This window comes from Microplitis demolitor, chromosome 2, assembly GCF_026212275.2.
Source record: "Microplitis demolitor isolate Queensland-Clemson2020A chromosome 2, iyMicDemo2.1a, whole genome shotgun sequence".
In the NCBI taxonomy this organism is placed as follows: Eukaryota; Metazoa; Arthropoda; class Insecta; order Hymenoptera; family Braconidae; genus Microplitis; species Microplitis demolitor.
In genome coordinates this window covers 1138736-1162593 of record NC_068546.1, presented here as the reverse complement: position 1 = coordinate 1162593, position 23858 = coordinate 1138736, and the positions used below count along the sequence as shown (strand labels likewise).

Here is a 23858-nt window from a genome sequence, read left to right as displayed (position 1 = left end):
AAATCCTTTTTTCTAAAGTGCGTCAAGCAAAATGTCAAAGACATAAGATGACATACTTGGAGTAGAAAGTGGAGAGACATGAGATTACAATGTCGATTAGTTGTTTCTACGTCGCAATGATCTATTTATTTTGAAATAAAATCACAGAAAAATTTAGTTTCGCAGGTTTCGATAAAAATAATTACAATATTGAAAGTGTCGGTACCCGCGAGCCAATGAAAAACTTTATAGCAGTAGAGGGGATATTTTCTCCGCTGTGATTGGATCGCGAATACCGATAGAAAAAGATAATAATTATTTCGTTGGTAACTGCGAGCGAATAAAAAAATTTTAAATATTTATACTTAAAAAAAATTTTACGGGCTAGGATAGAAAATTTTTAATTGCTGTAAAATACAACGAAAAAAATGTTTAATGAATCTGTCGAGTTCAATGAGAAAGGATAAGGTTAAGGATAGGTCTTGTGGATTGCGAAATTTTTTTCAGGAAATATACTCTGCAAAAAATTTAAAATTAGTTATACTGATTAATAACATAGTGTTTTTTATGAGTGCTTATTTTGTATGAATTTAAAACTTGAGAGAGTATACGTATGAAAAATTGGGGGGGTCCTGAAAAGGACCCGGGAATAAAGGAGTTTTAGTTTTATTTACAATTAAAGTTAAAGAATTGAAATAAAAATGAAAAGAAATTATAGTTCACCTCGAAATGATATTTTTGAGTAGGCTTTCTCGTGATAGTAAGGCGCTGTAAAGTGTCATTGGATGTCAATTTTATAATGAATAATTTTTCAAATTGAAGATGAGACTGAAAGAATTAAAGAAAAGAAAAAAAAAGTAATGTTAATTAGTGCCTAAAATTTAAATTTTTGAATAAGTTTTCAACATTTTCATAAGTCAGTGAAAAGTGTCATTTTTATAAGTAATAATTTATCTGACATAAGATTTACCTGAAAAAATTAAAAGAAAATAAATGAATAAATGAGTCAGTCCCTGAGATGGAAATATTAAAATGAGTTTTCATCGTTATAACGATGTCATTTGTTATCAATTTTATATGCAATAATTTATGTCATTTAAAATCTGACTGAAAGAATTTTAAAAAAATTCATGTTAGTTTGCCCTGAAATAAAAATTTAAAAAAAAGTTTTTATCATTATAATAAGACGCTGAAAAGTGCAATCAAAAATTCAATTTTATAGGCAATAATTTTTTTTATATAAAATTTTACTGAAAAAATGATAAAAAAATATTAGCTGACCCTGAAATTAAAATAATTGAATACGTTTTCATCGTCATAATAAGGAGCTGAAAAGTGTCATTTGGTGTCAATTACATAAAGATTAATTTGATTTATTCAAGATATAACTGCAAGAATTAAAAAATAAATAAAAAGAAAGTTATATAAATATGAATAAATTGAAAAACTTTTTTTGTTGAATAAGACATTGAAAAGAGCTAATTGGTTATCAATTTATAGGAAATAATTAAATTTATTTACTTATCGTAGTCGATGAACAAAATCAAGCTGAAAGAATCAATAAAAAAAAATTTGTATTAGTTAGCGCCAAAAAGAGTTATTAGATTGATCAGAAATAATAACTCTTTTTTTTCATTAAAAATAATCATAAATTTTTTGCCAATAGATACCTGATAAATTTTCATTACGCAAAAAACCCATTTTGTTTAATTTGGTTAACGAACTAATTGTTTTAATTTATCAAACGTTTACCGCATGTTTGATATCGCAATGGCCATTTTTAACTTAAACTTATTGATGATAAAATGATTTGGTGATGGAGAAAAATGGCGAAACTTCAAAGCCATTAAACCTTTGGGAAAATTTGGGTCAGTGAGAATGATTGGGGTTTTCTGTACAGAAACGCATGTTACTTATAAGTGTTTGCTTCGGTAAAATTTTTTTATATTTGTGACACTGGCTCAAATTCCAACATCTAATTTACAGTAATAAAAAGTAGATAAAAAATTTTTTTTATGGAATGGCGACTCATCAAAACCATTCCGATGACAATAAATAATACGGGAGGTTGAAAATTGCAGTTTTTTTTTATAAAGAAAAAAATTTCCTCTTGTATTGTTCCTGTTAATTTTTTTTGCATATTTGAAAGATGATTTTAAATTTTTATATTGAAATTATTGGTGATGATACGCATCATCAACGGGGAAGAGATGACGAATCTTCAAAGCCAATTAACATTTGGGAAAATTCGGGTCAGTGAAAATTATTGGGGTTTTCTGTATGGAGGCGCAAATTCATTACAAGTTTTTGTTTCAATAAATTTTTGCAATGCTTTTGATAGCTTAGTTTAAACTTCGAATCGAAACTCATAATAATAAATAGTAGAAAAAGAGTTTTGCTGAAGGAATGGTGATTCATCAAAACCAGTCCAATCACAACAATATGAAATTTCGGAAATTGAAAACATGGGAATTTTTATAGAGGAAAAAATTTCATCTCGTATTGTTCCTGTAAATTTTTTTCACACATCAGGGAGGTGATTTTCAATTTTGTCTCAAGATTAATTACAATAAAATGCATCGGTGATGGGGAAGAAATGGCGCCAATTCAAGTCATTTAAAATTTGGGAAAATTTGGGTCATAAAAATCGGTAGGGTTCTCTGTAGAGGCGCAATATGCTTACAAGTTATGTTTCCATAAATTTTTGTAATATGTTTAATAGTTTGGTTTAAATTTGAATTTAAAATTCACTGTAATAAAGAGTGGAAAAAAAATTTGTTCAAGGAATGGTGACTCATCAAAACCATTCCCTTGATTATAATATCAAAGTTGGAAGATTAAAAATCAAAGAATTTTTTATAGAGAAACAAGTTTCCTCTCGTATTGTTCCTGTAAATTTTTTGCAAATAAGAAACATAAAAATAAATATTATTTGGATTTTTCTATAGAAAATATGTAAAAATTTTGATAGCAAATGATGAATCTTCAAAATCATTCTCAAATTAAAAATATTCAATTTTTAAGCAACAATATATAGATTTTCTTATAAACTATAAAAAATAAAAAAAATAATTACCAAGTTTATGATATTTACTAACCAAAATTTATAAACAGTCCTTTCAAAAAATTATGTTTCTTTTCATTAAAAATTTTAATTAAATAATTATTTCTTTGGCAATAGATCAGTCACATTAAATTTATTTCATTTGGCTTTATTTATTTCTTATAACTTTTTTAATGCAACCTAAATAATAAAATATCAAAGCCCCTGGAAAAATATTAACATTCAAAACTTGAAGCTGAAATAAACATGTATTCGCTTAAGCGTAAGTAATTACTCACTTGAGATTTTTCTGGCTTAAGTGTCACAAGTTATCCTCAATTTTACTACCAGTTCAAAATAATTATCCAGTTGAAATTTATTTTCTCTTATAGTTTAAATTACAATTAAGCTTTAATTCGAATTCATAAGTTTCCTAATGTTAATTCAAAAGTTTGACGGAAAAATAAATAAATTATTTCAGTCGATTAATTTCGAATGAGATGAAAACATAGAGACTCTTTACTTGAAGTCAAACTGATTATTATGTAAAATAAATTTTATTGCAATAAAAAATATTTGTAGTTTGAAAACCCGGTACGCGCCGTATAACAATTCGCCCTATATCGAACCACGGACCTGGCTATTTGTCAACGCGAACAGTGGCTGTTTATTCACAAAAAATAATTTACATTTAATAGAAAAGTGTATAAGTAGTTTTATAAATCGGCGCACAAAACCCTAAATTTGCTCACGGCAACCGAGTTTCCGCTTGACTCTGACGAGAAGTGTTGACACCTATATGGTTTGACAGAGTCAAAGGACATGATAGGCAGGACCAACAGCGATCAACGTAGCAGTCGACAGCAGGCTCGGATTGCCCACAGGAGCACACTTAGCCACTGTTTCCCTGTTCTAATAAAAGCTAAATTGAATAAAAAGTAATTAAAAAATAAAAATTGACTATCGCGACCGGAGCCTTCGGTGGCTCTAATAATGTTTCGAACCGTGACTTGAAAATTTCAAACGCGGACAGAGGCTATTTTTCATTCATCGACGCAGAATTTACTTTATTTATCAACAAACAAAATCCTAAATTTGCTCACGGCAATCGAACTTCCGCTTGACTCTGACGAGAAGTGTTGACACCTATATGGTTTGACAGAGTCAAAGGACATGATAGGCAGGACCAACAGCGATCAACGCAGTAGTCGACAGCGAACTCAAATTGCCCAAAGGAGCAACTGGCCTCTGTTATACTAATAATAAATTATTTAAACATTTAAAATTTAAAAAATGACAATCAACAAATTTTCATCACCGATCAGAGGTTTTTCCGAACGATTTATCAATGCAAAAAAATTCATATGTGAAATCGGATGCCAGATCTTGTCAAATTCATGTAATGTCATATAATGTAATGTAATATAGTAATAAATAAAATAACGGCGGACAAAAAATGACTCTAGGTGCTCACAACATTTAAAACTCCGGTGAATCCTCTCCCTCGGTGACACACTTGGGACAGGCATCGTTTAACTGCACCAGCGCACATTTAGCTTCCCATCTCCCTAAAAATGAACTAGTGAAAATACACCAATTACCAGAGCGATGCAAACCGGTGTTTTTCAAGAGCGACGTACATTCACTAATAAGAAGTGCTCAATATTTTCACTACTTCAAATCTGGAAGAGTCCCCCCAACAGCCGATTCCGGCCCAGTTGCCCTTACTACAGAGGTGCATCCACAAGTCCTGAAGAAACTGGGGGACACAGTGACTCTGTCGGAAAAGCGACCGATTCGGAGACTGTAGCAGATAGAGAATCATTTTGAACAGAGAAGCTGCGTTAATTTATATTTTAAAATGTTAAATTAGCATTTTTAAAAAACTGTTAAATTCATTGAACTAAAAAGAAAAAAAAAATAAATTACAAAATATGCAACTTCTCAATTCAATGACCGCGTGCTGTCCATACTGTCAACTCTGCACGCCCAACAGTACGAAACCGAACGGCTCTATCTGCTCGCTATTTTTAGTGATAATGCAGAACCCTAAAAAGGGATGTGCCCATAGTGGCCAACTCGCTGTGAGGTCTATCGTCGGATTAATAAATGTCCTGAAGGAGCATTCAGTGGCGACCCGACGGCAGCCAGATCCCTGGCACTGCAAGGCCCCACCACTAATTAACCTCTGAACTAATAATCAACATTTTAAATTTACTGTTCATTTTCTTAAATGAGCTCATTTTGACCCTAAATTTTCAAAATAAAAAATGATTTTAACGTGAAACGCGACCGCTGGTTCGGCCTTGACCAGACAGGCCACCAGTATTTTGATTTCTTCAGGATCAAGATACGGCAACTTGCCTAGCCTCGACGGAATGACTAAGCGTAAAACTAAAAATGAGCTCGAAAAATATTTTTTATTTTAAAATTTGATACTTGATCATTTAAAAATTCTGATAATAAAACCAAAATCCCTGACATCTCATTCTATCATTACTCAGCCTTGAATAATTTGTTTATTTGTTGAATTCAATTTATTAAAAAAATATCAGAATTATTTTATTGAAAAGTACTTAAACGCGTATTGTCATAAACCTTATAAACTTAATTGCAATTTTTAAAACCGTAGAGAATAAATGAATAGTATTTAAAATAATTTGGTAGTTGCGGTCAAGTTAAGTAAGGTCAATTTTCAATCCTGAAAGACAATAAAATACCGACTCAATTTTAAAAAATACTGTGTGGAAACTGTAAATTTATTTTGTGACTCGAAAAGCTTTAATGAAATTTTCATTCAAACAAAAAATTGTTGCTTTTAACAGAGAAGTCATTCGTTGAAAATAATTTATGCGATTGAGCGGATATTTAATAGTTTCACGGAAATTAAAATTTTATGTTTGTAACATGAAATATTTTACAGTAGTTATTATTCTTGTCAATCTACTGAATGTGTCGATATTTTTTTCAGCAGCACCATTTCATCAATTAAAAGGTTGAATTTTTAAATAAAAATTTCGAATTTTTTTCCGCGTAATATTAGCGATCCCAGCTAAATAAAAAAATTATAACATTCAAAAACTCACATTCGCTGTCTTGTAAGCAGCTTCTAAATATTTGTTCGCCTACACTCAGCAGGTAAAAACTCCCATCAAATTATCACTCATTCATTCGGCATTCAAGGGATCAATTTTCTACTGCTTGGGTCATTTCTCATTTCATTCATCAATAATTTCTCAAACACCAGCCATACTCTGTAAAATAGAAAAAAAAAGTCTTAAAGTATTTGGTCACTAGACTGAGTTAGGCATTGGAATTCCCATTCATTAAATAATTATTCACCTTAATGAATAATTAATCGAAGCATTAGCTTTGGAGCAAAACTTGGTTCTAGTTGCTGTCATGAGCTGTAAATTTCTCATAAAAACTCATTATTGACATCCGCATCTCTGCATCCGACGGTAGCTCCACCTGTAAACACAATTTTCCTTACTGTTAATTTTTTTCCCGTTGACTGCGCATGCGCACTTATGTAAATTTGAAGCGAACTTCAATATTCATGTTTGCAGACTTGCTGTCAAGTTGAAAGAAAAATTTAATTGAAAGAAATACGTACGTTTGAAATTCAATAGCAGTTGTGATGGCTTTTTTCAAGGCTGTTAGTTAAGGAAGCAGCAAGGAGAGGTTCGTTCTTGAAGGCAGACAATTGCGAAAGAGATAAATTATAAGCGGAAAATTAAAATCGCGGAGTTTAAGTTTTATAAGTGGCTCTAATTAGTTTATTTATTTGAATTGGACTCTGAGGATGCTAAAAGTGTCAAAGGATAATGAGGTGTTACCTCTTTGACAGCTGAGCAGCAAATGCGAATTATGCAGAATTAGCAGGTGTATTTATAACTAATCTTAGCGAATTGACCGAACCACTGGATTACTGCTATTCTCGGCGCTGATTGGCTCTGGCAAGAAACGTCGGTAACTGCGAGCCAATCGGGTGACAGTTTGACACTTCCACGTGATCGGCCGGTTCCAGGTAAAGGGGGCTTAAGTTGATCCAATCAGATGCCGATATTTTGCTAAGTTGGAGTAATTTTAGCAAATTTAATCTTTAAGTACCCAATTTTACAAGTTTTTAATTTTGAACTTAATATTGAAGTAATTGACGCATAAGAAAATTAGGATATCAAGGTAAATTATATTTGGTCATATATAAATAGTTATTTATATTAAATATCAAAGTAGATAAATGAAATGGGATGACGGTTGAATCTATTTTAAAGATCTATTAGAATTTCATTAGTAAGAAAAAAAAAAACGATAGGATATATAAGAGACAGAACAAACTCGAAAAATTTTCTTTGTTTAAAAAATTTGATGGCCCTGAAAAGGGCCGTTTGGTTTTGTATGTTTAGATGTTGAAGCAACTTAAGCGCGTTCTCCTCGGATACGACGAGCCAACTGGATGTCCTTGGGCATGATGGTGACACGCTTGGCGTGGATGGCACAGAGGTTGGTATCTTCGAAGAGACCAACTAAGTAGGCTTCGCTGGCTTCCTGGAGAGCCATCACAGCTGAGCTCTGGAATCGAAGATCAGTTTTGAAATCTTGAGCGATTTCACGAACCAGACGTTGGAATGGTAGTTTACGGATGAGAAGTTCCGTGCTCTTTTGGTAGCGACGAATTTCACGGAGAGCAACTGTACCGGGACGGTAACGATGAGGCTTCTTGACTCCTCCGGTTGCTGGCGCACTCTTACGGGCAGCTTTGGTAGCCAATTGTTTACGTGGAGCCTTTCCACCGGTCGACTTACGCGCAGTTTGCTTAGTACGAGCCATTGCAAGTTAAGAGAGAATTGACGTAACGATACGGTCAAGAGATTTGGGCGAATTGAAAAATGCCCCCTCGTTTTCGCCTTTTTGTCAACTCTCTTGTCGCTTGGCGCATTCTGATTCGTTCATTTTCGGTAGAGGGGGATAATTTAGCGAACGTCTCTGCGATTGGTTCGAATCGAAAAGTGGGAGAAAATTTGACAGCTTCGTTGGAATCGAGCGGAGAGGGAAATCGTAAGAAAGTGCTTAAATACGGCCATTTTGGATTCCGAAGTCATAATTTCTCTGTCTCTCGTCGAGTAAACGTCTCCGCTCTTTAAATTCGTGACAATGACTGGCCGTGGTAAAGGAGGAAAAGGATTGGGAAAAGGAGGAGCCAAGCGTCATCGTAAAGTTCTTCGTGACAACATCCAGGGAATCACCAAACCAGCGATCCGTCGTCTGGCTCGTCGTGGTGGCGTCAAGCGTATCTCAGGTCTGATCTACGAAGAAACTCGTGGAGTTCTCAAGGTCTTTCTTGAAAATGTCATTCGTGACGCTGTCACCTACACCGAGCACGCCAAGCGTAAGACTGTCACCGCCATGGACGTTGTCTACGCTCTGAAACGTCAAGGCCGTACTCTTTACGGTTTTGGAGGTTAATTTCATCACTCGACTCTGCTAATATCAAACCAAACGGCCCTTTTCAGGGCCACCAAATTTTTTTCACGTAAAAAATTATTCAAGTTTCGTTTCTTACCCATCCATTAATACATGATCCCACCAATTTATACTACTAACGACATCTAACTCCTGAAATGCTAACATGTATTCGTCTTACTTCAGACGTTTCGTGTTCATACACCGATATCATTTGATTTAAATTTTTCATAAAGTCTTTTAGACCTGACTAAACTTCGTCAGGAAATCACTAAATCTTGTCAATGTTTCTCCAGATCATCCGTAGATCTGAAATCTCCAATCTGACCGAACTGATAAGTAAGCCCGAGTTGACGTCTAATTCACCTTTGCTTTAAATAGTTAGTTCTTAGATATTTTCTAATTTGCAACTCAACTCTTTCAGTCATTTTGTTAACGCGCTCTTTATTATGGTAAAATTTATTCCATTTTAAGAGAAAATTTACATAATAAAATTAACTCTAGTTAGTAATTTTGGAGTAAAAGTAACAACAAGCACCTTTTGTTTCAGTTTTTTTTTACCTTACAATTGATCAATATTTAGAAACAGCGGTAATTATTAGGTATTCAAATCGAATAATTCGTCAATTTTCGAATTACCCGATCTGCATCGAAAAAGTCAAGGGTAAGTATTAAATTTTTATTTACTGGGGAGTTTAGTTTGTAAACTAACAAAAAAAATTTCTTCCGTAGATTTATCTGTATCCCGATCCCCGACAAAAATTTGAATTTTTGTCAAAAGTACTAAAATTTCAATTCGAGTTTATAATAATTAGGGAAATCGTAACTTCGAACTTAGCGAATACCCATAGAAATTGATTCTGACCCATTTGACCCATAATGTAGGGTCAAACCTAGATAATTATCTCCGTACAATTCCCTACTCAGCAAAATTTTGTGACCAGTATTCGAAAACGTGAATTTTTTTTTGGGATCACGGTCAAGAATTCTAATGGTCGACCACTGGTACAAAAGTCACTTCGCTCCGTTAACTTGAAAATTATCTACCAAGAATTAAAATCAAGACTTGATATCTAAGGTTACTGAGCTCGAAGCTAGATTTGGCTGTAAAAGATAAATTAATAAGACAGAATAATTCGGTAGAGGATTATATGTCGACCTGAGAGCGTTTTACGTTTTAAAAAATTTGTTCGGCCCTTAAAAGGGCCTTTTTGTTTAGTGTTTTAAATAGAGATATGAAATATTTATTTCCTGACTGTTGGTGCTTTCCTAGCAGGAGCCTTAGCGGCTTTTGGAGCTGCAACCTTCTTAGGTTTAGGTGACTTGGGTTTGGCTGTTGGACCCTTGACAGCTTTCTTGGCTTTCGGAGCAGCAGCTTTAGGTTTGGCCGGAGCCTTTGCAGGTTTTTTCGCAGAAGTTGGTTTCTTAACTGCTGCTTTTTTAGGAGCAGCAGCTTTCTTAGCTGGAGATTTGGCTTCACCAGGAGTCTTCTTGGCTGCTGGTTTCTTGGCGGCAGGTTTCCTAGCAGGTTTCTTCTCGCCAGCGACCTTGGGCTTGGATGCAGACTTGGTAACTGGGAGCTTGAATGATCCAGAAGCGCCTTTTCCTTTGGTTTGAACCAGAGTTCCCTTGGTGACGGCAGACTTGAGGAACTTTTTGATGAACGGAGCCTGTTTTTCAGCGTCGATCTTGTAGGTTGCGGTGATGTACTTCTTGATGGCCTGAAGAGATGATCCTCCACGTTCACCAAGAGATTTTATGGCAGCAGTGACCATGTCAGCGGTGCTTGGATGACTTGGTTTCGCAGATGGTTTCTTAGCCTTGACTGCCTTCTTCGGGGAGTCAGACTTGGCAACAATCTTCTCCTCGGTAGCCGGAACTGGTGATACTGCGGTTTCAGTCATCGTGGTTTATGAATTTGCGTTCAAGTTTAGGTTTAAAAATACGTTCGTTCAGTTTCAAAAACTGTCACTTTGTAATAATGCTGCCGCCGAGCACTGGGTACACACTTTTGCGCGGACCATGGAGAGAGACTGCCTCCTTGTCAGACAGAACCAAGTCGTCTAATTTCGTCGAACGGTGTTCAGTACTCGTATTTATTTAAATTTTTTTAAATATTCCGCTGACTTTTTATTTGTGAAAAATATTTTTTTATACAATGGAAAGTTCAGAGCTGATTTCTGATCATAAAAAAATTGTAGAAATCGAATTATTATCTCGATAATTTGATATTTCTGAGGGGTCGATCGTGACTAAAACTATACATGCGTCATTATAATCGCTAATTGTTAATTAAAATTATTAAGAACTCTAGGAAATTATTTTTTTTAGTGAAATTTAATGACTGAGTTAATTTTCAGTTCCATTAAATTTTTCAAAATTTTCCACAAAGTATTTTTTTTTCATGATTGTACTCGACGCTCCCGAGCATACTTTGAGTTTCTACGCGTTACTTTTTTTTACTTTACGGTTTTTAACTTTAAATACGTGATTTAACTTTTTTAAGAATTTTGACTTCAATGGAAGTGTCGAATCTAAAGTATGGGAAATGAAAAATTTATAATTACAAGAAAAGTTCAGGTTGAACTTAATCAGTTACTTTTAATGAATTACTCACTTCTATACAGAAAAAAATGATTTCTTGGAGTAAAATAGTATTACTCGTCCCAGAAAAATTTTTATTTGCTCCAAGAAATTTTATGTACTATGAAGTGAAGTCAAAAATTTTCATAAGATGAAAAAAATTTTTCTTTTTTAATTTAAAACAAAAGTTTTCTTTGGACTAAAAAAAATTTATTGAGGTAAAAATTTTTTACTATGAATTTAAAACAAAAATTTTTTTAAGGTGAGAAAAACTTTTTTGGAGCAAAAAATTCGTGTTCGCTTCAAAAAATTTTTTGACTTCAATTTGTAGTAAAAAAATTTCGTGCCGAGAAATTTTTACTAACCACAAGAAAATTTTTACCCGTCTCGATAAATTTTGTGTTGTGAATAGAAAACAACAATTTTTTTGAGGTGAAAACAAATATTTTACTCCTAGAAATTTTTTCTAGTTCTCAGAAAATTTATAATACTGATTAGCCGACGTCTAATTATTTTTTTGACTTTTATTTAAACAATAAATTATAAAAAAATAAATATTTGAAAAAATTGCACCTGTAGATTTTTAAATTTTCTACAGGTGCATATTTTTAGTTTTTGATTTCTTGTAATTTATTTCTTGAAAAACAAATTCAAAAATTACTGATTGCTAACTTAAGGATCATAGAAAATTTTTGTTTTAAAATTCAAATTGCAAAATTTTTATCGTGCCTTGAAATCTTTTTATTTTTGTGTAAGCCTGAGATTATTTTTTTTTTTTCTAGAACTAGTGAATTTACTTTTAATTTTTCAAAAAAAAAAATATTAATTTTCATAATTTAAAATTTTCTTTTACAAACGTTTATTTTGCCGCCATAATTTTTTCCTGCCAAATAAAAAAAACTTTGACAGCTTTGACAAAAAATTTCTTCATCACACAAAATTACGGTTACTAATAAAATTATAGTAAATTCAAAATTAAAAAAAAAGTTTTTCCCGCCAAATGAAGATGGCGCGAAAATTCAAAATGAAAAATCCCTATAAAGATTTCCAGGGTTTAAATATTTATTTAGCACACTCTGTAACAAAATAAATGTGCGCGTGCGCACAATTAGCATTCTGGTGTGACGGTAACGACACTAGTAAAAAATCATTTTTATTCCGGTCGCTTTTCTTCACTTGACCGGCCATGATGTTGAATGCCGTAACGAAAGCTGCCGCTGGAGCCTTAAGGGCCGTCAAACCCGCACTTTTACAACCCGAAGTCGCTAAAGTTTCTGGAGTTTTATCCGTAAACAGTGAGTACAAAATAATTTACAATTCACCATTTCAACTTCTGTCCAAAAAAATCTCAAGAACTAAAACATTTTCCTCACCCACTTTCTACCGTCCATTTTCGCTGCCTCATTTTCTTAAAAGTTCGACATTTATAATTTATTTAAATTTCTCTTGCATCAAATATCCAAATCATCACTTAGATTTATGTTTTTAAATAATTAGTATCTCATGTATGTCATTTAAAACTCAATCGATTATATAAGGGCTCCTGTCGGTCATCCAACCACGACACGATTCCATTACACATCAGTTCCAACATGGCCGTTTCTCATTCCCAAACTATCCACAATTTAAATAAAAAATTACTCATTTCTTACCGATACTTACTTATTAATTACCCTGCATTAAATTATCTGTAAATTTATGTAAATCATATATTTATTTACTCTCTCTCTCTTATTTTTGAATTTTATTTTATAATTATTGATTTTTTTTATAGTTATGTAACTATTACCTAATATTTATATTTTTAAAATTTTAAATGACAATTAGATTATTTCATTTATTTAGGACGAGACCTCATATATTTACATATTTTTTAAAAATGTGCTAGTGAAGGAAAATCAATAGGATAGAAATTCTGGATGAAATTTCATCGAGTATAAGAATGACTGCAGACGACAATTTATAAATTTTAAATAAATAAATTAATTAATTTATATAATGAATTTGAAAAAAGGCGCGTACTGATTTTTCAAATATTTAAATACGCGTTTTTTAAATTTTAATTTTATACTTAAATTTTATTTATTTATTTGTTTAAAAATTCAAAAAGTTGTCGATCGTCAGTCAAATTCACACTCATTCTGTAGTTAATAATTTTTTAAATTTTTTAATTCGTTATTTTGTTAGAGGAAATTAAGTTGGCCGCGAATATTTAAATATTTTTTAATTAATTAATTTATTTGTAGCAGAATAATTTATTCGTTTGAATAAAGAATAAAAATGGTTATGGGCTGATACATTTACATATTTTTATAAAATTTAATTGTGAGAAATTTGAAATTTGATAAAATTTTCTCTTTTGCGTGAAATTTTTTTTTTTTTGTATCAAGGAATTAGTACCTGATCACTCCGAAATTTGTATATTTATTTTTACTAAATACCGATGTACAAATTCATGGAGTGATCGAGTACTAGTTCCCTGATTGGGTACTAGGTCTTTTACCTGAGGTATAATTTAAAGGGTGAAAATAAATTACATAATATAGGAGCTTGATAATACTTATTATTAATTACCTTTTCTAAAAATTAAAAAAGCATCTTTGGCCAAGAAAGCAAGATGTAACATATTCTCAACAGTTTTACCAAAGTCACCGGGATCTAATGCAAGCCTGAAATAATTTATCGGCTTATGACCATTTTCTTTGTAAACAGATTTTATTAATCTACGTAAATTATCAAGCTCAGCTTTGTTCTCATTATCACCATCAGTTTCGACTTCGATAACTTCATCAGGCCGTACTTTAGTGACATTGGGATCATTTAATCTCGTGCGATTTAATTTACCATTTATATTATTAATATAATTATCACGCTGCTGGCTGCTTAATAGTTTTTCAGTTTTTACTGGAGTTTTGGCTCCTTTTGCTTCCTCCTTACTTCCGTTGTCATTCAAACTGTTGTTGCTTTTGTTGAGTTTATTTTTTTTCTTACCAACGCGTTTTATTTTATTAAGCAGACACGTGTAAATCGCTGTTGTTTTAAACGGGGGAATATCTCTCTCCAGCATCGACCAGTTCAATTCATTGACTGTCGTGTCTGGCAAATGTTGCACGTATCCCATCTGATAATTCAATTCAAATAATTAACTCAGTTAAATTAATAATTAAAAAAAAAACATTATAGCGTAACTTAAAAATCAAACAGTCCTTTTAAATAAATAAAATAAATATCAATAAATTACCAATTTTTGCGCGAAATCCAGTCTTTTAAATTTGCTAATAAATAATTAACTAATTACAGGACGTGACTATGCAGCGAAAGCAGCCACAGCACCAAAAACTGGTGTAGCCCAAGGTAAAGTCGTTGCTGTTATTGGTGCGGTCGTCGACGTACAATTCGACGATGCACTCCCACCAATTCTCAATGCCCTTGAGGTACAGAACCGTACTCCCCGTCTTGTCTTGGAGGTGGCACAGCATCTTGGTGAAAACACCGTCCGTACAATTGCCATGGACGGTACCGAGGGTCTGGTTCGTGGACAGCCAGTACTGGACTCCGGGTACCCAATCCGTATTCCCGTTGGTGCTGAAACTCTTGGCCGTATTATAAATGTAATTGGTGAGCCAATTGATGAACGTGGTCCAGTTAACACCGACAAATTGGCAGCCATCCACGCCGACGCTCCCGAGTTCGTGGACATGTCCGTCGAGCAAGAGATCTTGGCTACAGGAATAAAAGTCGTCGACTTGTTGGCTCCTTACGTAAAAGGAGGAAAGATTGGTAACTATTTTTTTTTATTAATTAATTAATTGACATAATAAATTAATAAATAAACTGATGATTTATTTCAGGTCTTTTCGGTGGAGCTGGAGTAGGAAAAACTGTATTAATTATGGAGCTGATCAACAACGTGGCTAAAGCTCACGGAGGTTACTCAGTATTTGCTGGTGTGGGAGAACGTACTCGTGAGGGTAACGATCTCTACCACGAAATGATTGAAACCGGTGTAATTTCATTGAAAGACAAAACATCTAAGGTAGCGTTGGTCTACGGACAAATGAACGAGCCACCTGGTGCACGTGCCCGAGTAGCCTTGACTGGTTTGACCGTCGCCGAGTACTTCCGTGATCAAGAAGGACAGGACGTGCTGTTGTTTATTGACAACATCTTCAGGTTCACCCAAGCCGGTTCAGAAGTATCTGCTCTGCTGGGTCGTATCCCCTCTGCTGTAGGTTACCAGCCAACTCTGGCCACTGACATGGGTACCATGCAGGAACGAATTACCACCACCAAGAAAGGTTCAATCACATCAGTACAGGCCATCTATGTACCTGCTGACGATTTGACTGATCCTGCGCCTGCTACCACATTCGCTCACTTGGACGCCACTACGGTATTGTCCCGTGCCATTGCTGAGTTGGGTATCTACCCAGCTGTAGACCCTCTCGACTCCACCTCGCGTATCATGGACCCCAATGTCATTGGGCATGAGCACTACAACATCGCTCGTGGAGTCCAGAAAATCTTGCAAGATTACAAATCTCTCCAGGATATTATTGCCATCTTGGGTATGGATGAATTGTCTGAAGAAGACAAATTGACTGTTGCACGTGCACGTAAGATCCAGAGGTTCCTGTCTCAGCCTTTCCAGGTTTGTATTTTTTTTTTTTTTTTTATTTATTATTCGAGAGATGGAAATAAATATGATTCTTAAGTCAGCAGACAGTTAACAATTTTTGAATTTTATTGTACGAATATTCAATTAAAAAAAAAAATTGAAAAAATGCACATGTAGGAAATCAAAAAAACTTCAAGTGCAATTTTTTAAAATATTTTTTTTTTTTTTTAATTTATCGTTTTTACGGAAATCAAAAAATTATTAGACGTCGGCTAACTTCAGTATCAAAATTTTCATTTAAAAAAAAAAGCTGTTCTTTTTTTTGCTTATTTCTGATGGTAGAGTAAGAGTTATTTTATACAATTGTTAATTAAAAATTTTTTAAACAGGTCGCTGAAGTCTTCACTGGACACCCTGGTAAATTGGTACCACTAACAGAAACAATAAAAGGATTCCAAAAGATTTTAGCCGGTGAACTCGATCACTTGCCAGAGATCGCCTTCTACATGGTCGGACCCATTGAAGAAGTCGTCGCGAAAGCAGAAACACTCGCTAAATCATAAGCTGTTTATTTAGTAATAATCTATAAATAAATGTTTTATGATCACCATAAATATTCAGTAAGATGTTGAATATTAAACGTGAGAACCTGCGTTAATAAACAGTCGAATTATAAAAAAAAAAAAAAAAAAAAAAAAAAATAACATTTAAACGACAGCAATTTTAATAAACAATCTTCGAGACCGGAATTATCTTCCTTAACTAAAACTCAGGTTCTCTATAAAATTGTGTAGTTGAACTTGCGCTGTAGTTCAATTTAAAAATGATTTTTTTTTTTTTCAAGAATTGAAAAAATTAAAATTGAGCGGAAGATTATTTTGGGTCTTATTTGTTTATACTTAAAAATATTTAAATATTAAAGTCCGTATAAAAATAGAATTGTTTTTACATCTTGTAAAAATTATTTAAATGTATCACCGAACCATTGTCAGTACCAATTGTCAGTTTATTAACTCGGCTATTGTATATTAGTAAAAAAAAAAATTAATAAAAAAAAATTAAAAATTTATTTTGACTTTATTTCAAAATATTTTCTTTTTAGTACAAAAATATTTTTTTACGATAGAAAGATTTTAGTAACAAAGGTTTGGTAATTTTTTTCTTAATGCAAGTGGCTTTAAATATTAAATAAATTTATGATTTAGAAATTAATCATTGGACTGGTGAGGCGGTAGGTGTCCTTTAGAAGCTGCAAAAAATATATAAATATATTCATTTATTATTTTAGAAGTGATAAATAATTAAGGCTGATCATTTAAATAAAATTACCCGCCACGTTTCCATGTCTAAGTTGATGACATTTTGCTGATGATTTTTGTCTTTATTTTTTTTGGCATTCTCCCGCATTTCTCTGGGTGTTGGTAGAATAACTAAATTTCCATCATCGTCTAAAGAAAAATGAAAAAGTAATGAATAATATTTCAAGGCAATATTAAAAATAACAAACAAGAGTATCAATTATTATTAATTACCTGTTTTGAAAATTAAAAAAGCATCTTTGGCCAAGAAAGCAAGATGTAACATATTCTCAACAGTTTTACCAAAGTCACCGGGATCTAATGCAAGTTTGAAATAATTTATCGGCTTATGACCATTTTCTTTGTAAACAGATTTTATTAATCTACGTAAATTATCAAGCTCAGCTTTGTTCTCATTATCACCATCAGTTTCGACTTCGATAACTTCATCAGGCCGTACTTTAGTGACATTGGGATCATTTAATCTCGTGCGATTTAATTTACCATTTATATTATTAATATAATTATCACGCTGCTGGCTGCTTAATAGTTTTTCAGTTTTTACTGGAGTTTTGGCTCCTTTTGCTTCCTCCTTACTTCCGTTGTCATTCAAACTGTTGTTCGCGCTGTTGTTGCTTTTGTTGAGTTTATTTTTTTTCTTACCAACGCGTTTTATTTTATTAAGCAGACACGTGTAAATCGCTGTTGTTTTAAACGGGGGAATATCTCTCTCCAGCATCGACCAGTTCAATTCATTGACTGTCGTGTCTGGTAAATGTTGCACGTATCCCATCTGATAATTCAATTCAAATAATTAACTCAGTTAAATTAATAATTAAAAAAAAACATTATAGCGTAACTTAAAAATCAAACAGTCTCTTTAAATAAATAAAATAAATAACAATAAACTACCAATTTGCGCGCGAAATCCAGGCTACTAAATGTATTACACTCCTTAGTCAATACTTGAGTACACGATTTAATAACTTTTGACGACATGCTCATTACTTCTGAATCCATCACAACTTCATCCTGATTACTAACTATAAATTAAGTTAATTATTAATTAGCAATTAAAAATTTTAAATTTGAATCATACTTTTTTCTTCAATTGGAACGTCATCATGAATGTTATCAGCTTCGCGGAACACATCCTCCAGAGTTTCAAGAGCCGCTTCGGAACCAGGATGAGCTTCTAAAAATTCAAATAAATAATTATCTAATTAATTAATAATTCTAAATCGCACAGTTAACAATTACAAGATTTTCGTATCAACAAATTAATTTAAAAATAAAATAAAAAAAAGCACTTGTAGAAAATTTGAAAAACTACAGGTGCAATTTTTCAAAATACTTTTTTTATAATTTATCATTTTAATTAATTAATTAGTAAAAAATACTTACGTAAATTTTGTGTTCTATCTAAAACATTACGCAGGGCTTGTTTACGTGCAGTTGGTGTTCCATAATTACTTCGTCTTGACGAAAGCGAGCCCTGCGAACCTTCAGGGCTCATAAGTCTCGGCGAGCTCATTTTAAATTAATTAATTAAATATTAAAATAATGTACTGCTTAATTTTACTAGTTTTTTAATTGTCTAGTAGGTTAGTCTAGACGCGGGATTTTCTTTTGTTTGCTGCCATTTTTAATTTTTAAATCAAGCGCCATCTAAATCCGCGGGAAATTTAAATTCCGCAGTAATTTTTTTTAAAATTCAAATTAATTAAAATTCAAGTTAATAATTATCATAGTAATTGTTGATATTAATATTTAAATATTCAATTATAATAAATTTATGTGAGTAATTAGTTTTACTGAAGTAATTAAAAATAATTGTAAGAAATGTCGATTACGTTACTGTGACGTCATATTTAGATGACAAAGAATTTCTAACCAAAAAATTGACTTACTATAAAATATCTAACAATTATAATAAATAATGATAATTATAATTCGTATTTACTGAAAATTAACCAGCAGCAGCATCTCCAGGTCGAGATGAATAATTCCATTAACAAGGTAATTAATTATAATTATTAATAAAAACAAATAATTGGATTACGTATGAAAACAAAGTGAGTAAATAAAAAAAAAAAAATTTTCAGGATGATCAGAGCCAGGACGAGCAAGATGGTGACCTAGACGAAGTGGAGCCGCGACTCAAGTACGTGAGGATGCAGAATGACATAAAACACATTCTGCAGAATGACGCGGCTTCTTGTATTGCAGTCCACCCTAAGGTAAGTTTAATTTTTAAAAAAATGTTTAGTCTACTAAACCAGTGACTTGTCATCAGTTTCTTTGCCTGGGGTCACATATGGGGAAAATCCACTTGCTTGATCACCAAGGGAACAATATCCAGTCTAAGACTCTGCAAGCGCATACGCTGACAGTTAATCAGATTTCGATTGACCAGAATGGGGACTACATAGCCTCGTGCTGTGACAAAGGTAAAATATTTATATACGGTCTCTACACGCGGGAGAACAACCACATAATAAACCTGGAACGTCAGATAAAGAGTATCGCGATAGACCCGGCTTATTCTAAGCCAGGAACCTCCAAAGGTTTCATTACGGGGGATGACAAGCTGATGCTTTATGAGAAAACTTTTCTGTCGAGGCTGAAGCTGACGGTACTCAGCGAAGCCGAAGGGGGCGTGAGATCGGTAGCCTGGGCCGGACAATTCGTAGCTTGGGCCTCAGATACCGGGGTCAGGTTGTACGATTTAAATGCGCGATGTTCTTTGGGTCTGATGAAGTGGCCTCGTAGCGCCGAAGCTTCGCCCGAAAACTACCGGTGCAATTTAAGGTGGAGTGGAGACCGGACTCTGCTGATCGGTTGGGTCGACACGGTAAGGATTTGCCAAATTCGAAAACGATCACAGCAGGAAATGGTCAATCGCAACCTGCCAGAGTTCGCCGTCGATCCGGTGTCGACATTCCAGGTTGACTTTTACATATCCGGAATAGCTCCGCTAGAGAATCAGTTGGTTTTGCTTGGATGTTTAAAGGAATTGAGCGAAAAAGGCACCAGCCAAAGGCCTACTTTGCATGTCGTTGAACCCAAATACCAAGATTTTGTTGATGTATCTGCTAACTTCCTGGGACTTCGTGGCTACGAAGCCTACAATTGCAATGACTATCATCTAGACTGTCTTCCAGATGAAAATCGCTTCTTTATAGTCAGTCCCAAAGACATTGTCGTTGCCAGTCTGTACGACGCTGATGACAGAATCGAGTGGTTACTGAGTCACAAAAAATTTGAACAAGCTCTCGAAGCTGTTACTGTGAATAACGGACGTGATTGCAAACGTCACACGCTCATCTACGTCGGGCGCGTTTATTTGGATCACTTATTAGCATGCGGGAAGTACGACGAGGCGGGGAAACTTTGTCTTAAAGTACTGGGCCGCGATAAAAAATTGTGGGAAGAAGAGGTATACAAATTTGCCCGCGTTCATCAGTTGAGGTCGATTTCTTCTTACTTGCCACGTGGTGACGTCACACTTGATCCCCTGATTTACGAAATGGTTCTCTATGAGTACTTGAAAATGGATCCCGATGGTTTCTTACAACTGGTCAAAGAATGGCCAGCAAAATTATACACAGTCGCGGCGGTTGTCAATGGAGTTCTTGAACATCTTCTTGTCCACAACACGCGTCAGAATGTTTTGCTTGAAGCACTGGCTATTCTTTACAGCCACGATGGGAAATATGACAAAGCGCTCGCGATGTATTTGAAGTTAAGGCACAAAGATGTCTTTCAGTTGATACAGAAGCATCAGTTGTACAACGCCGTGTATGACATGATCGAGGGTCTTATGGACCTGGATGCCGATCGGGCGATTCAGTTCTTTCTGGACAAAGATCGTGTCCCTTCGGAAGTCGTTGTTGCTAAGCTACAAAACAATCCGCGGTATTTGTATCTGTACTTGGACGCTTTGGACAAAAGAGACACCAAGGATTCGAAAGGAAAATATCATGGGTTGTTGATTAGATTGTACGCTGACTACTCGAGGGACAAACTGCTCCCTCTGCTGAGGCGATCGGACAACTATCCGATACAATCGGCGCTGGATATTTGTAGTCAGCGGCAATTTTATCCGGAAATGGTTTATTTGTTGGGACGAATTGGGAACACGTCGGAAGCGTTGGGTCTGATGACCCGCGAGCTAAATGACATGGAGTCGGCGATAGCTTTTTGCCAGGAGCATGACGATGAAGAATTGTGGAATGATTTGATAAATTATTCCCTGAGCAATCCGGAAAATATAACGTTCTTACTGCAGAAAATCGGAACTTATGTCGATCCCCGGCTGATGGTACAGCGAATCGCCCCCCAGATGGAGATTCCGGGGTTGAAGAAGGCTTTGGTCAAGATGATGTGCGATTACAATTTGCAAGTGTCTGTGCAAGAAGGCTGCAAGAAAATTTTGTCGAATGATTACTTCAATTTGCATGAGCGATTGGTGAAAGCTCATCAGAAAGGACTGTTTGTTGATGATGACCAGATGTGCGGCGCATGCCACAGAAAAGTTATCGTAAGGGATCCAAGAAGTCTAGTCGTTTTTTATTGCAAACATTTGTTCCATGAAGATTGTTTGCCGGATTTTGAACAGATCGAAAGTTGTGTGATTTGTAATCCGCAGAAAGATAAAATAATTATTTAATTACTAGTTTGTAGGCAGAAAAAAAATTATTTTGAGTCAAGAAAATATTTTTCAAGACAAACGTTTTTGGAAAGTCAAGATTTCCGTGGTAAAAAAAATTATATATACTTATATATAATTATATGTGAAATATGGCCCAATATAATTACAAATAATTATATGTCATATATAATTATATATTACTATTTATATTTACATTTCCCGGATAAAAAAAATTATATGTACTTATATATAATTATATACAAATATATATAATTTATGTATGACTATGTATATAAATAGTTATATATAATTTTATGTAATAACATACGGCCATTTTCTATATATAATTACACATTATTATTTCTTTTTATGTATATATATATATATATATATATATATATATATATATATATATATATATATATATATATATATATGGATTATATATATATATATATATATATATATATATATATATATATATAATTTTTTTTCCAGGGTTTACAGTTTTCAAGGATTAGAAAAAAATTAAAGGGATACTTTCCCTTTTAGAATGCATCTATTTTATAATTCCTTTCGGTAAAATGGCATGATTATATATAATTATATGTAATGATATACAATTATGTAGAATTATATGTAACTACATACAATTACATATAATTATATATAATTTACACAGTATATTCATAAAAATCTAGTATATGTGTTCATATATCATTGTATATAATTACATTGAGCTAGTTTCTGTGTATAATTAAATATATATATATATATATATATATATATTTATATATATATATATATATATATATATATTTATATATATATTTATATATATATATATATAATTACATATTATTATATGTAATTAAACGTGGATTATATACAATTAGATATAAATCGCAAATAATTATATATGATCACATATAATTATATATAATTTTTTTTACTTTATCTACTCTTATTTCTACTCTGATGATGATTTCTACTCTATCCGAGAAAATTTCAATTTTCAAAAATATTTTCTTGACTTAAGAATATTTACATTCAGTCAAAAATGTCTTTTTTCATATGTAATTTTTTGTCAACAATTTCAGTTATGCCACGAGTTTAAAAATTTAGTTTTACGGCCCGATAGTTGAAATTAAAGTATTTATTTTTTGGTTAATTTAGAATTAATTTGATACGAATGTTATGGTACATGGACTTTTAATTAATTATACATTAAAATTATCGGCGGTAATAATAATTAAAAAAAGAATTTGAGTTTACTCAACTTATTGCTCAATTTAACACGCGGTAGCGCTTGAAATATCTATTTAAATTTAAATAATTAAGCAATAAATCGTCTTTCTTTTTATTGTAATTAAATATTACGCCGATTTTTTTACGTGGCAATTTTAAAAAATTTGAATTTCAAAAAAATTACGCGGGCGTTTTTTGAATTCTGAAATTTGTATTGTATATATTATGTGTACAATAAATAAAGATAAGGCTTTAATTATATTAATTAATGTATGATAAATATCAGTAATTAATTTATTTTTAATTGAATAAATTATTTTTTTATGCTTACATTTAATTGCTTTTTTTGTGGATTGTTTTATATATTATTGTCATGCGTGTGTCTATTATGTGTCAAAAAACCGCCTTTTTTTCATAAACGGTCTCAAAATTTCGGTGGCGGATACCAAAGGTCCTGTTCAAATTTGAGCCCTTAATATTAAGAGGGAATTTCATAATAAATTTTAGTATTATGTGACATTTCCGGCGAAACTGTCATATTTATCACAAAATGTTACAGGACCTTTTTTGTAGATCATTTCATTTCCCACAAATTATCTCTCATGAAATTTCCGAAATTTTTGATAGTTTTTTAGATATTTGCATTTCAAAGTAATTAACATTAGCCAGAATATGATTTCTTGGAACAAGGTGACATTAAATGCAAATATCTAAAGAGCTTTCAGGAATTTTGAAAACTTTGTAAGAGATAAGTTGTAGGAAATAAAATTATCTACAAAAAAGATCCTGTAACATTTTGTGATAAGTCTGATAGTTTCACCGGAAATGACATATAATTCTAAAATTTACTATGAATTCCCCTCTGACCGCGAATAACTTTTTAAAAATTAAATTTATTAAAAAATTAAGGGTTCAAATTTTGAAAGGACCTTTGTTACCCTCCACCAAAATTTTAAGACCACCCACAAA

General features: G+C 32.9%; 7 protein-coding genes and 1 long non-coding RNA gene across 9 annotated transcripts; 3 read left to right on the top strand and 5 right to left on the bottom strand.

Annotated features, from left to right (window-relative positions):
• Positions 1-3642: 3642 nt before the first annotated feature.
• Positions 3643-6861, bottom strand: LOC103580391 (uncharacterized). Its single transcript, XR_549589.3, has 4 exons — positions 6639-6861; positions 6365-6493; positions 6109-6276; positions 3643-5723 (listed from the first exon to the last, which is right to left on the bottom strand). It is a non-coding gene; the product is annotated as an uncharacterized LOC103580391 (long non-coding RNA).
• A 435-nt stretch (positions 6862-7296) lies between these two features.
• Positions 7297-7888, bottom strand: LOC103580392 (histone H3). Its single transcript, XM_008562123.3, has one exon. The coding sequence runs from the start codon at positions 7853-7855 to the stop codon at positions 7445-7447; it is 411 nt and encodes a 136-aa protein (XP_008560345.1). The 5' UTR covers positions 7856-7888; the 3' UTR covers positions 7297-7444.
• A 261-nt stretch (positions 7889-8149) lies between these two features.
• On the top strand, positions 8150-8928 carry LOC103580394 (histone H4). The gene has a single exon (XM_008562125.3). It carries the CDS (start codon positions 8180-8182, stop codon positions 8489-8491), a length of 312 nt encoding a protein of 103 aa, XP_008560347.1. The 5' UTR covers positions 8150-8179; the 3' UTR covers positions 8492-8928.
• A 52-nt stretch (positions 8929-8980) lies between these two features.
• Positions 8981-10497, bottom strand: LOC103580393 (histone H1). The gene has a single exon (XM_008562124.3). The coding sequence runs from the start codon at positions 10390-10392 to the stop codon at positions 9733-9735; it is 660 nt and encodes a 219-aa protein (XP_008560346.1). The 5' UTR covers positions 10393-10497; the 3' UTR covers positions 8981-9732.
• A 1709-nt stretch (positions 10498-12206) lies between these two features.
• On the top strand, positions 12207-16758 carry LOC103580396 (ATP synthase subunit beta, mitochondrial). The gene is made up of 4 exons (XM_053736875.1): positions 12207-12366; positions 14372-14851; positions 14923-15722; positions 16079-16758. The coding sequence occupies exons 1-4, from the start codon at positions 12258-12260 to the stop codon at positions 16250-16252; spliced, it is 1563 nt and encodes a 520-aa protein (XP_053592850.1). The 5' UTR covers positions 12207-12257; the 3' UTR covers positions 16253-16758.
• Positions 13472-14261, bottom strand: LOC128667301 (uncharacterized). Its single transcript, XM_053736876.1, has one exon. The coding sequence runs from the start codon at positions 14190-14192 to the stop codon at positions 13638-13640; it is 555 nt and encodes a 184-aa protein (XP_053592851.1). The 5' UTR covers positions 14193-14261; the 3' UTR covers positions 13472-13637.
• On the bottom strand, positions 16748-18644 carry LOC103580395 (EP300-interacting inhibitor of differentiation 3). Its single transcript, XM_014445189.2, has 6 exons — positions 18392-18644; positions 18087-18182; positions 17900-18030; positions 17222-17780; positions 17019-17137; positions 16748-16938 (listed from the first exon to the last, which is right to left on the bottom strand). The coding sequence occupies exons 1-6, from the start codon at positions 18519-18521 to the stop codon at positions 16891-16893; spliced, it is 1083 nt and encodes a 360-aa protein (XP_014300675.1). The 5' UTR covers positions 18522-18644; the 3' UTR covers positions 16748-16890.
• A 231-nt stretch (positions 18645-18875) lies between these two features.
• LOC103580397 (vacuolar protein sorting-associated protein 41 homolog) lies at positions 18876-22220 on the top strand. 2 transcript variants are annotated; one of them, XR_008403321.1, is made up of 4 exons: positions 18876-19006; positions 19093-19227; positions 19284-21747; positions 22140-22220. XR_008403321.1 is itself a non-coding variant. In XM_053736874.1 (3 exons), exons 1-3 carry the CDS (start codon positions 18986-18988, stop codon positions 21657-21659), a joined length of 2532 nt encoding a protein of 843 aa, XP_053592849.1. In that variant the 5' UTR covers positions 18876-18985; the 3' UTR covers positions 21660-21961. The 2 variants fall into 2 exon arrangements, 1 of the variants encoding a protein (XP_053592849.1); XM_053736874.1 differs by lacking the exon at positions 22140-22220 and having other exon boundaries at positions 19284-21961.
• Positions 22221-23858: the final 1638 nt, after the last annotated feature.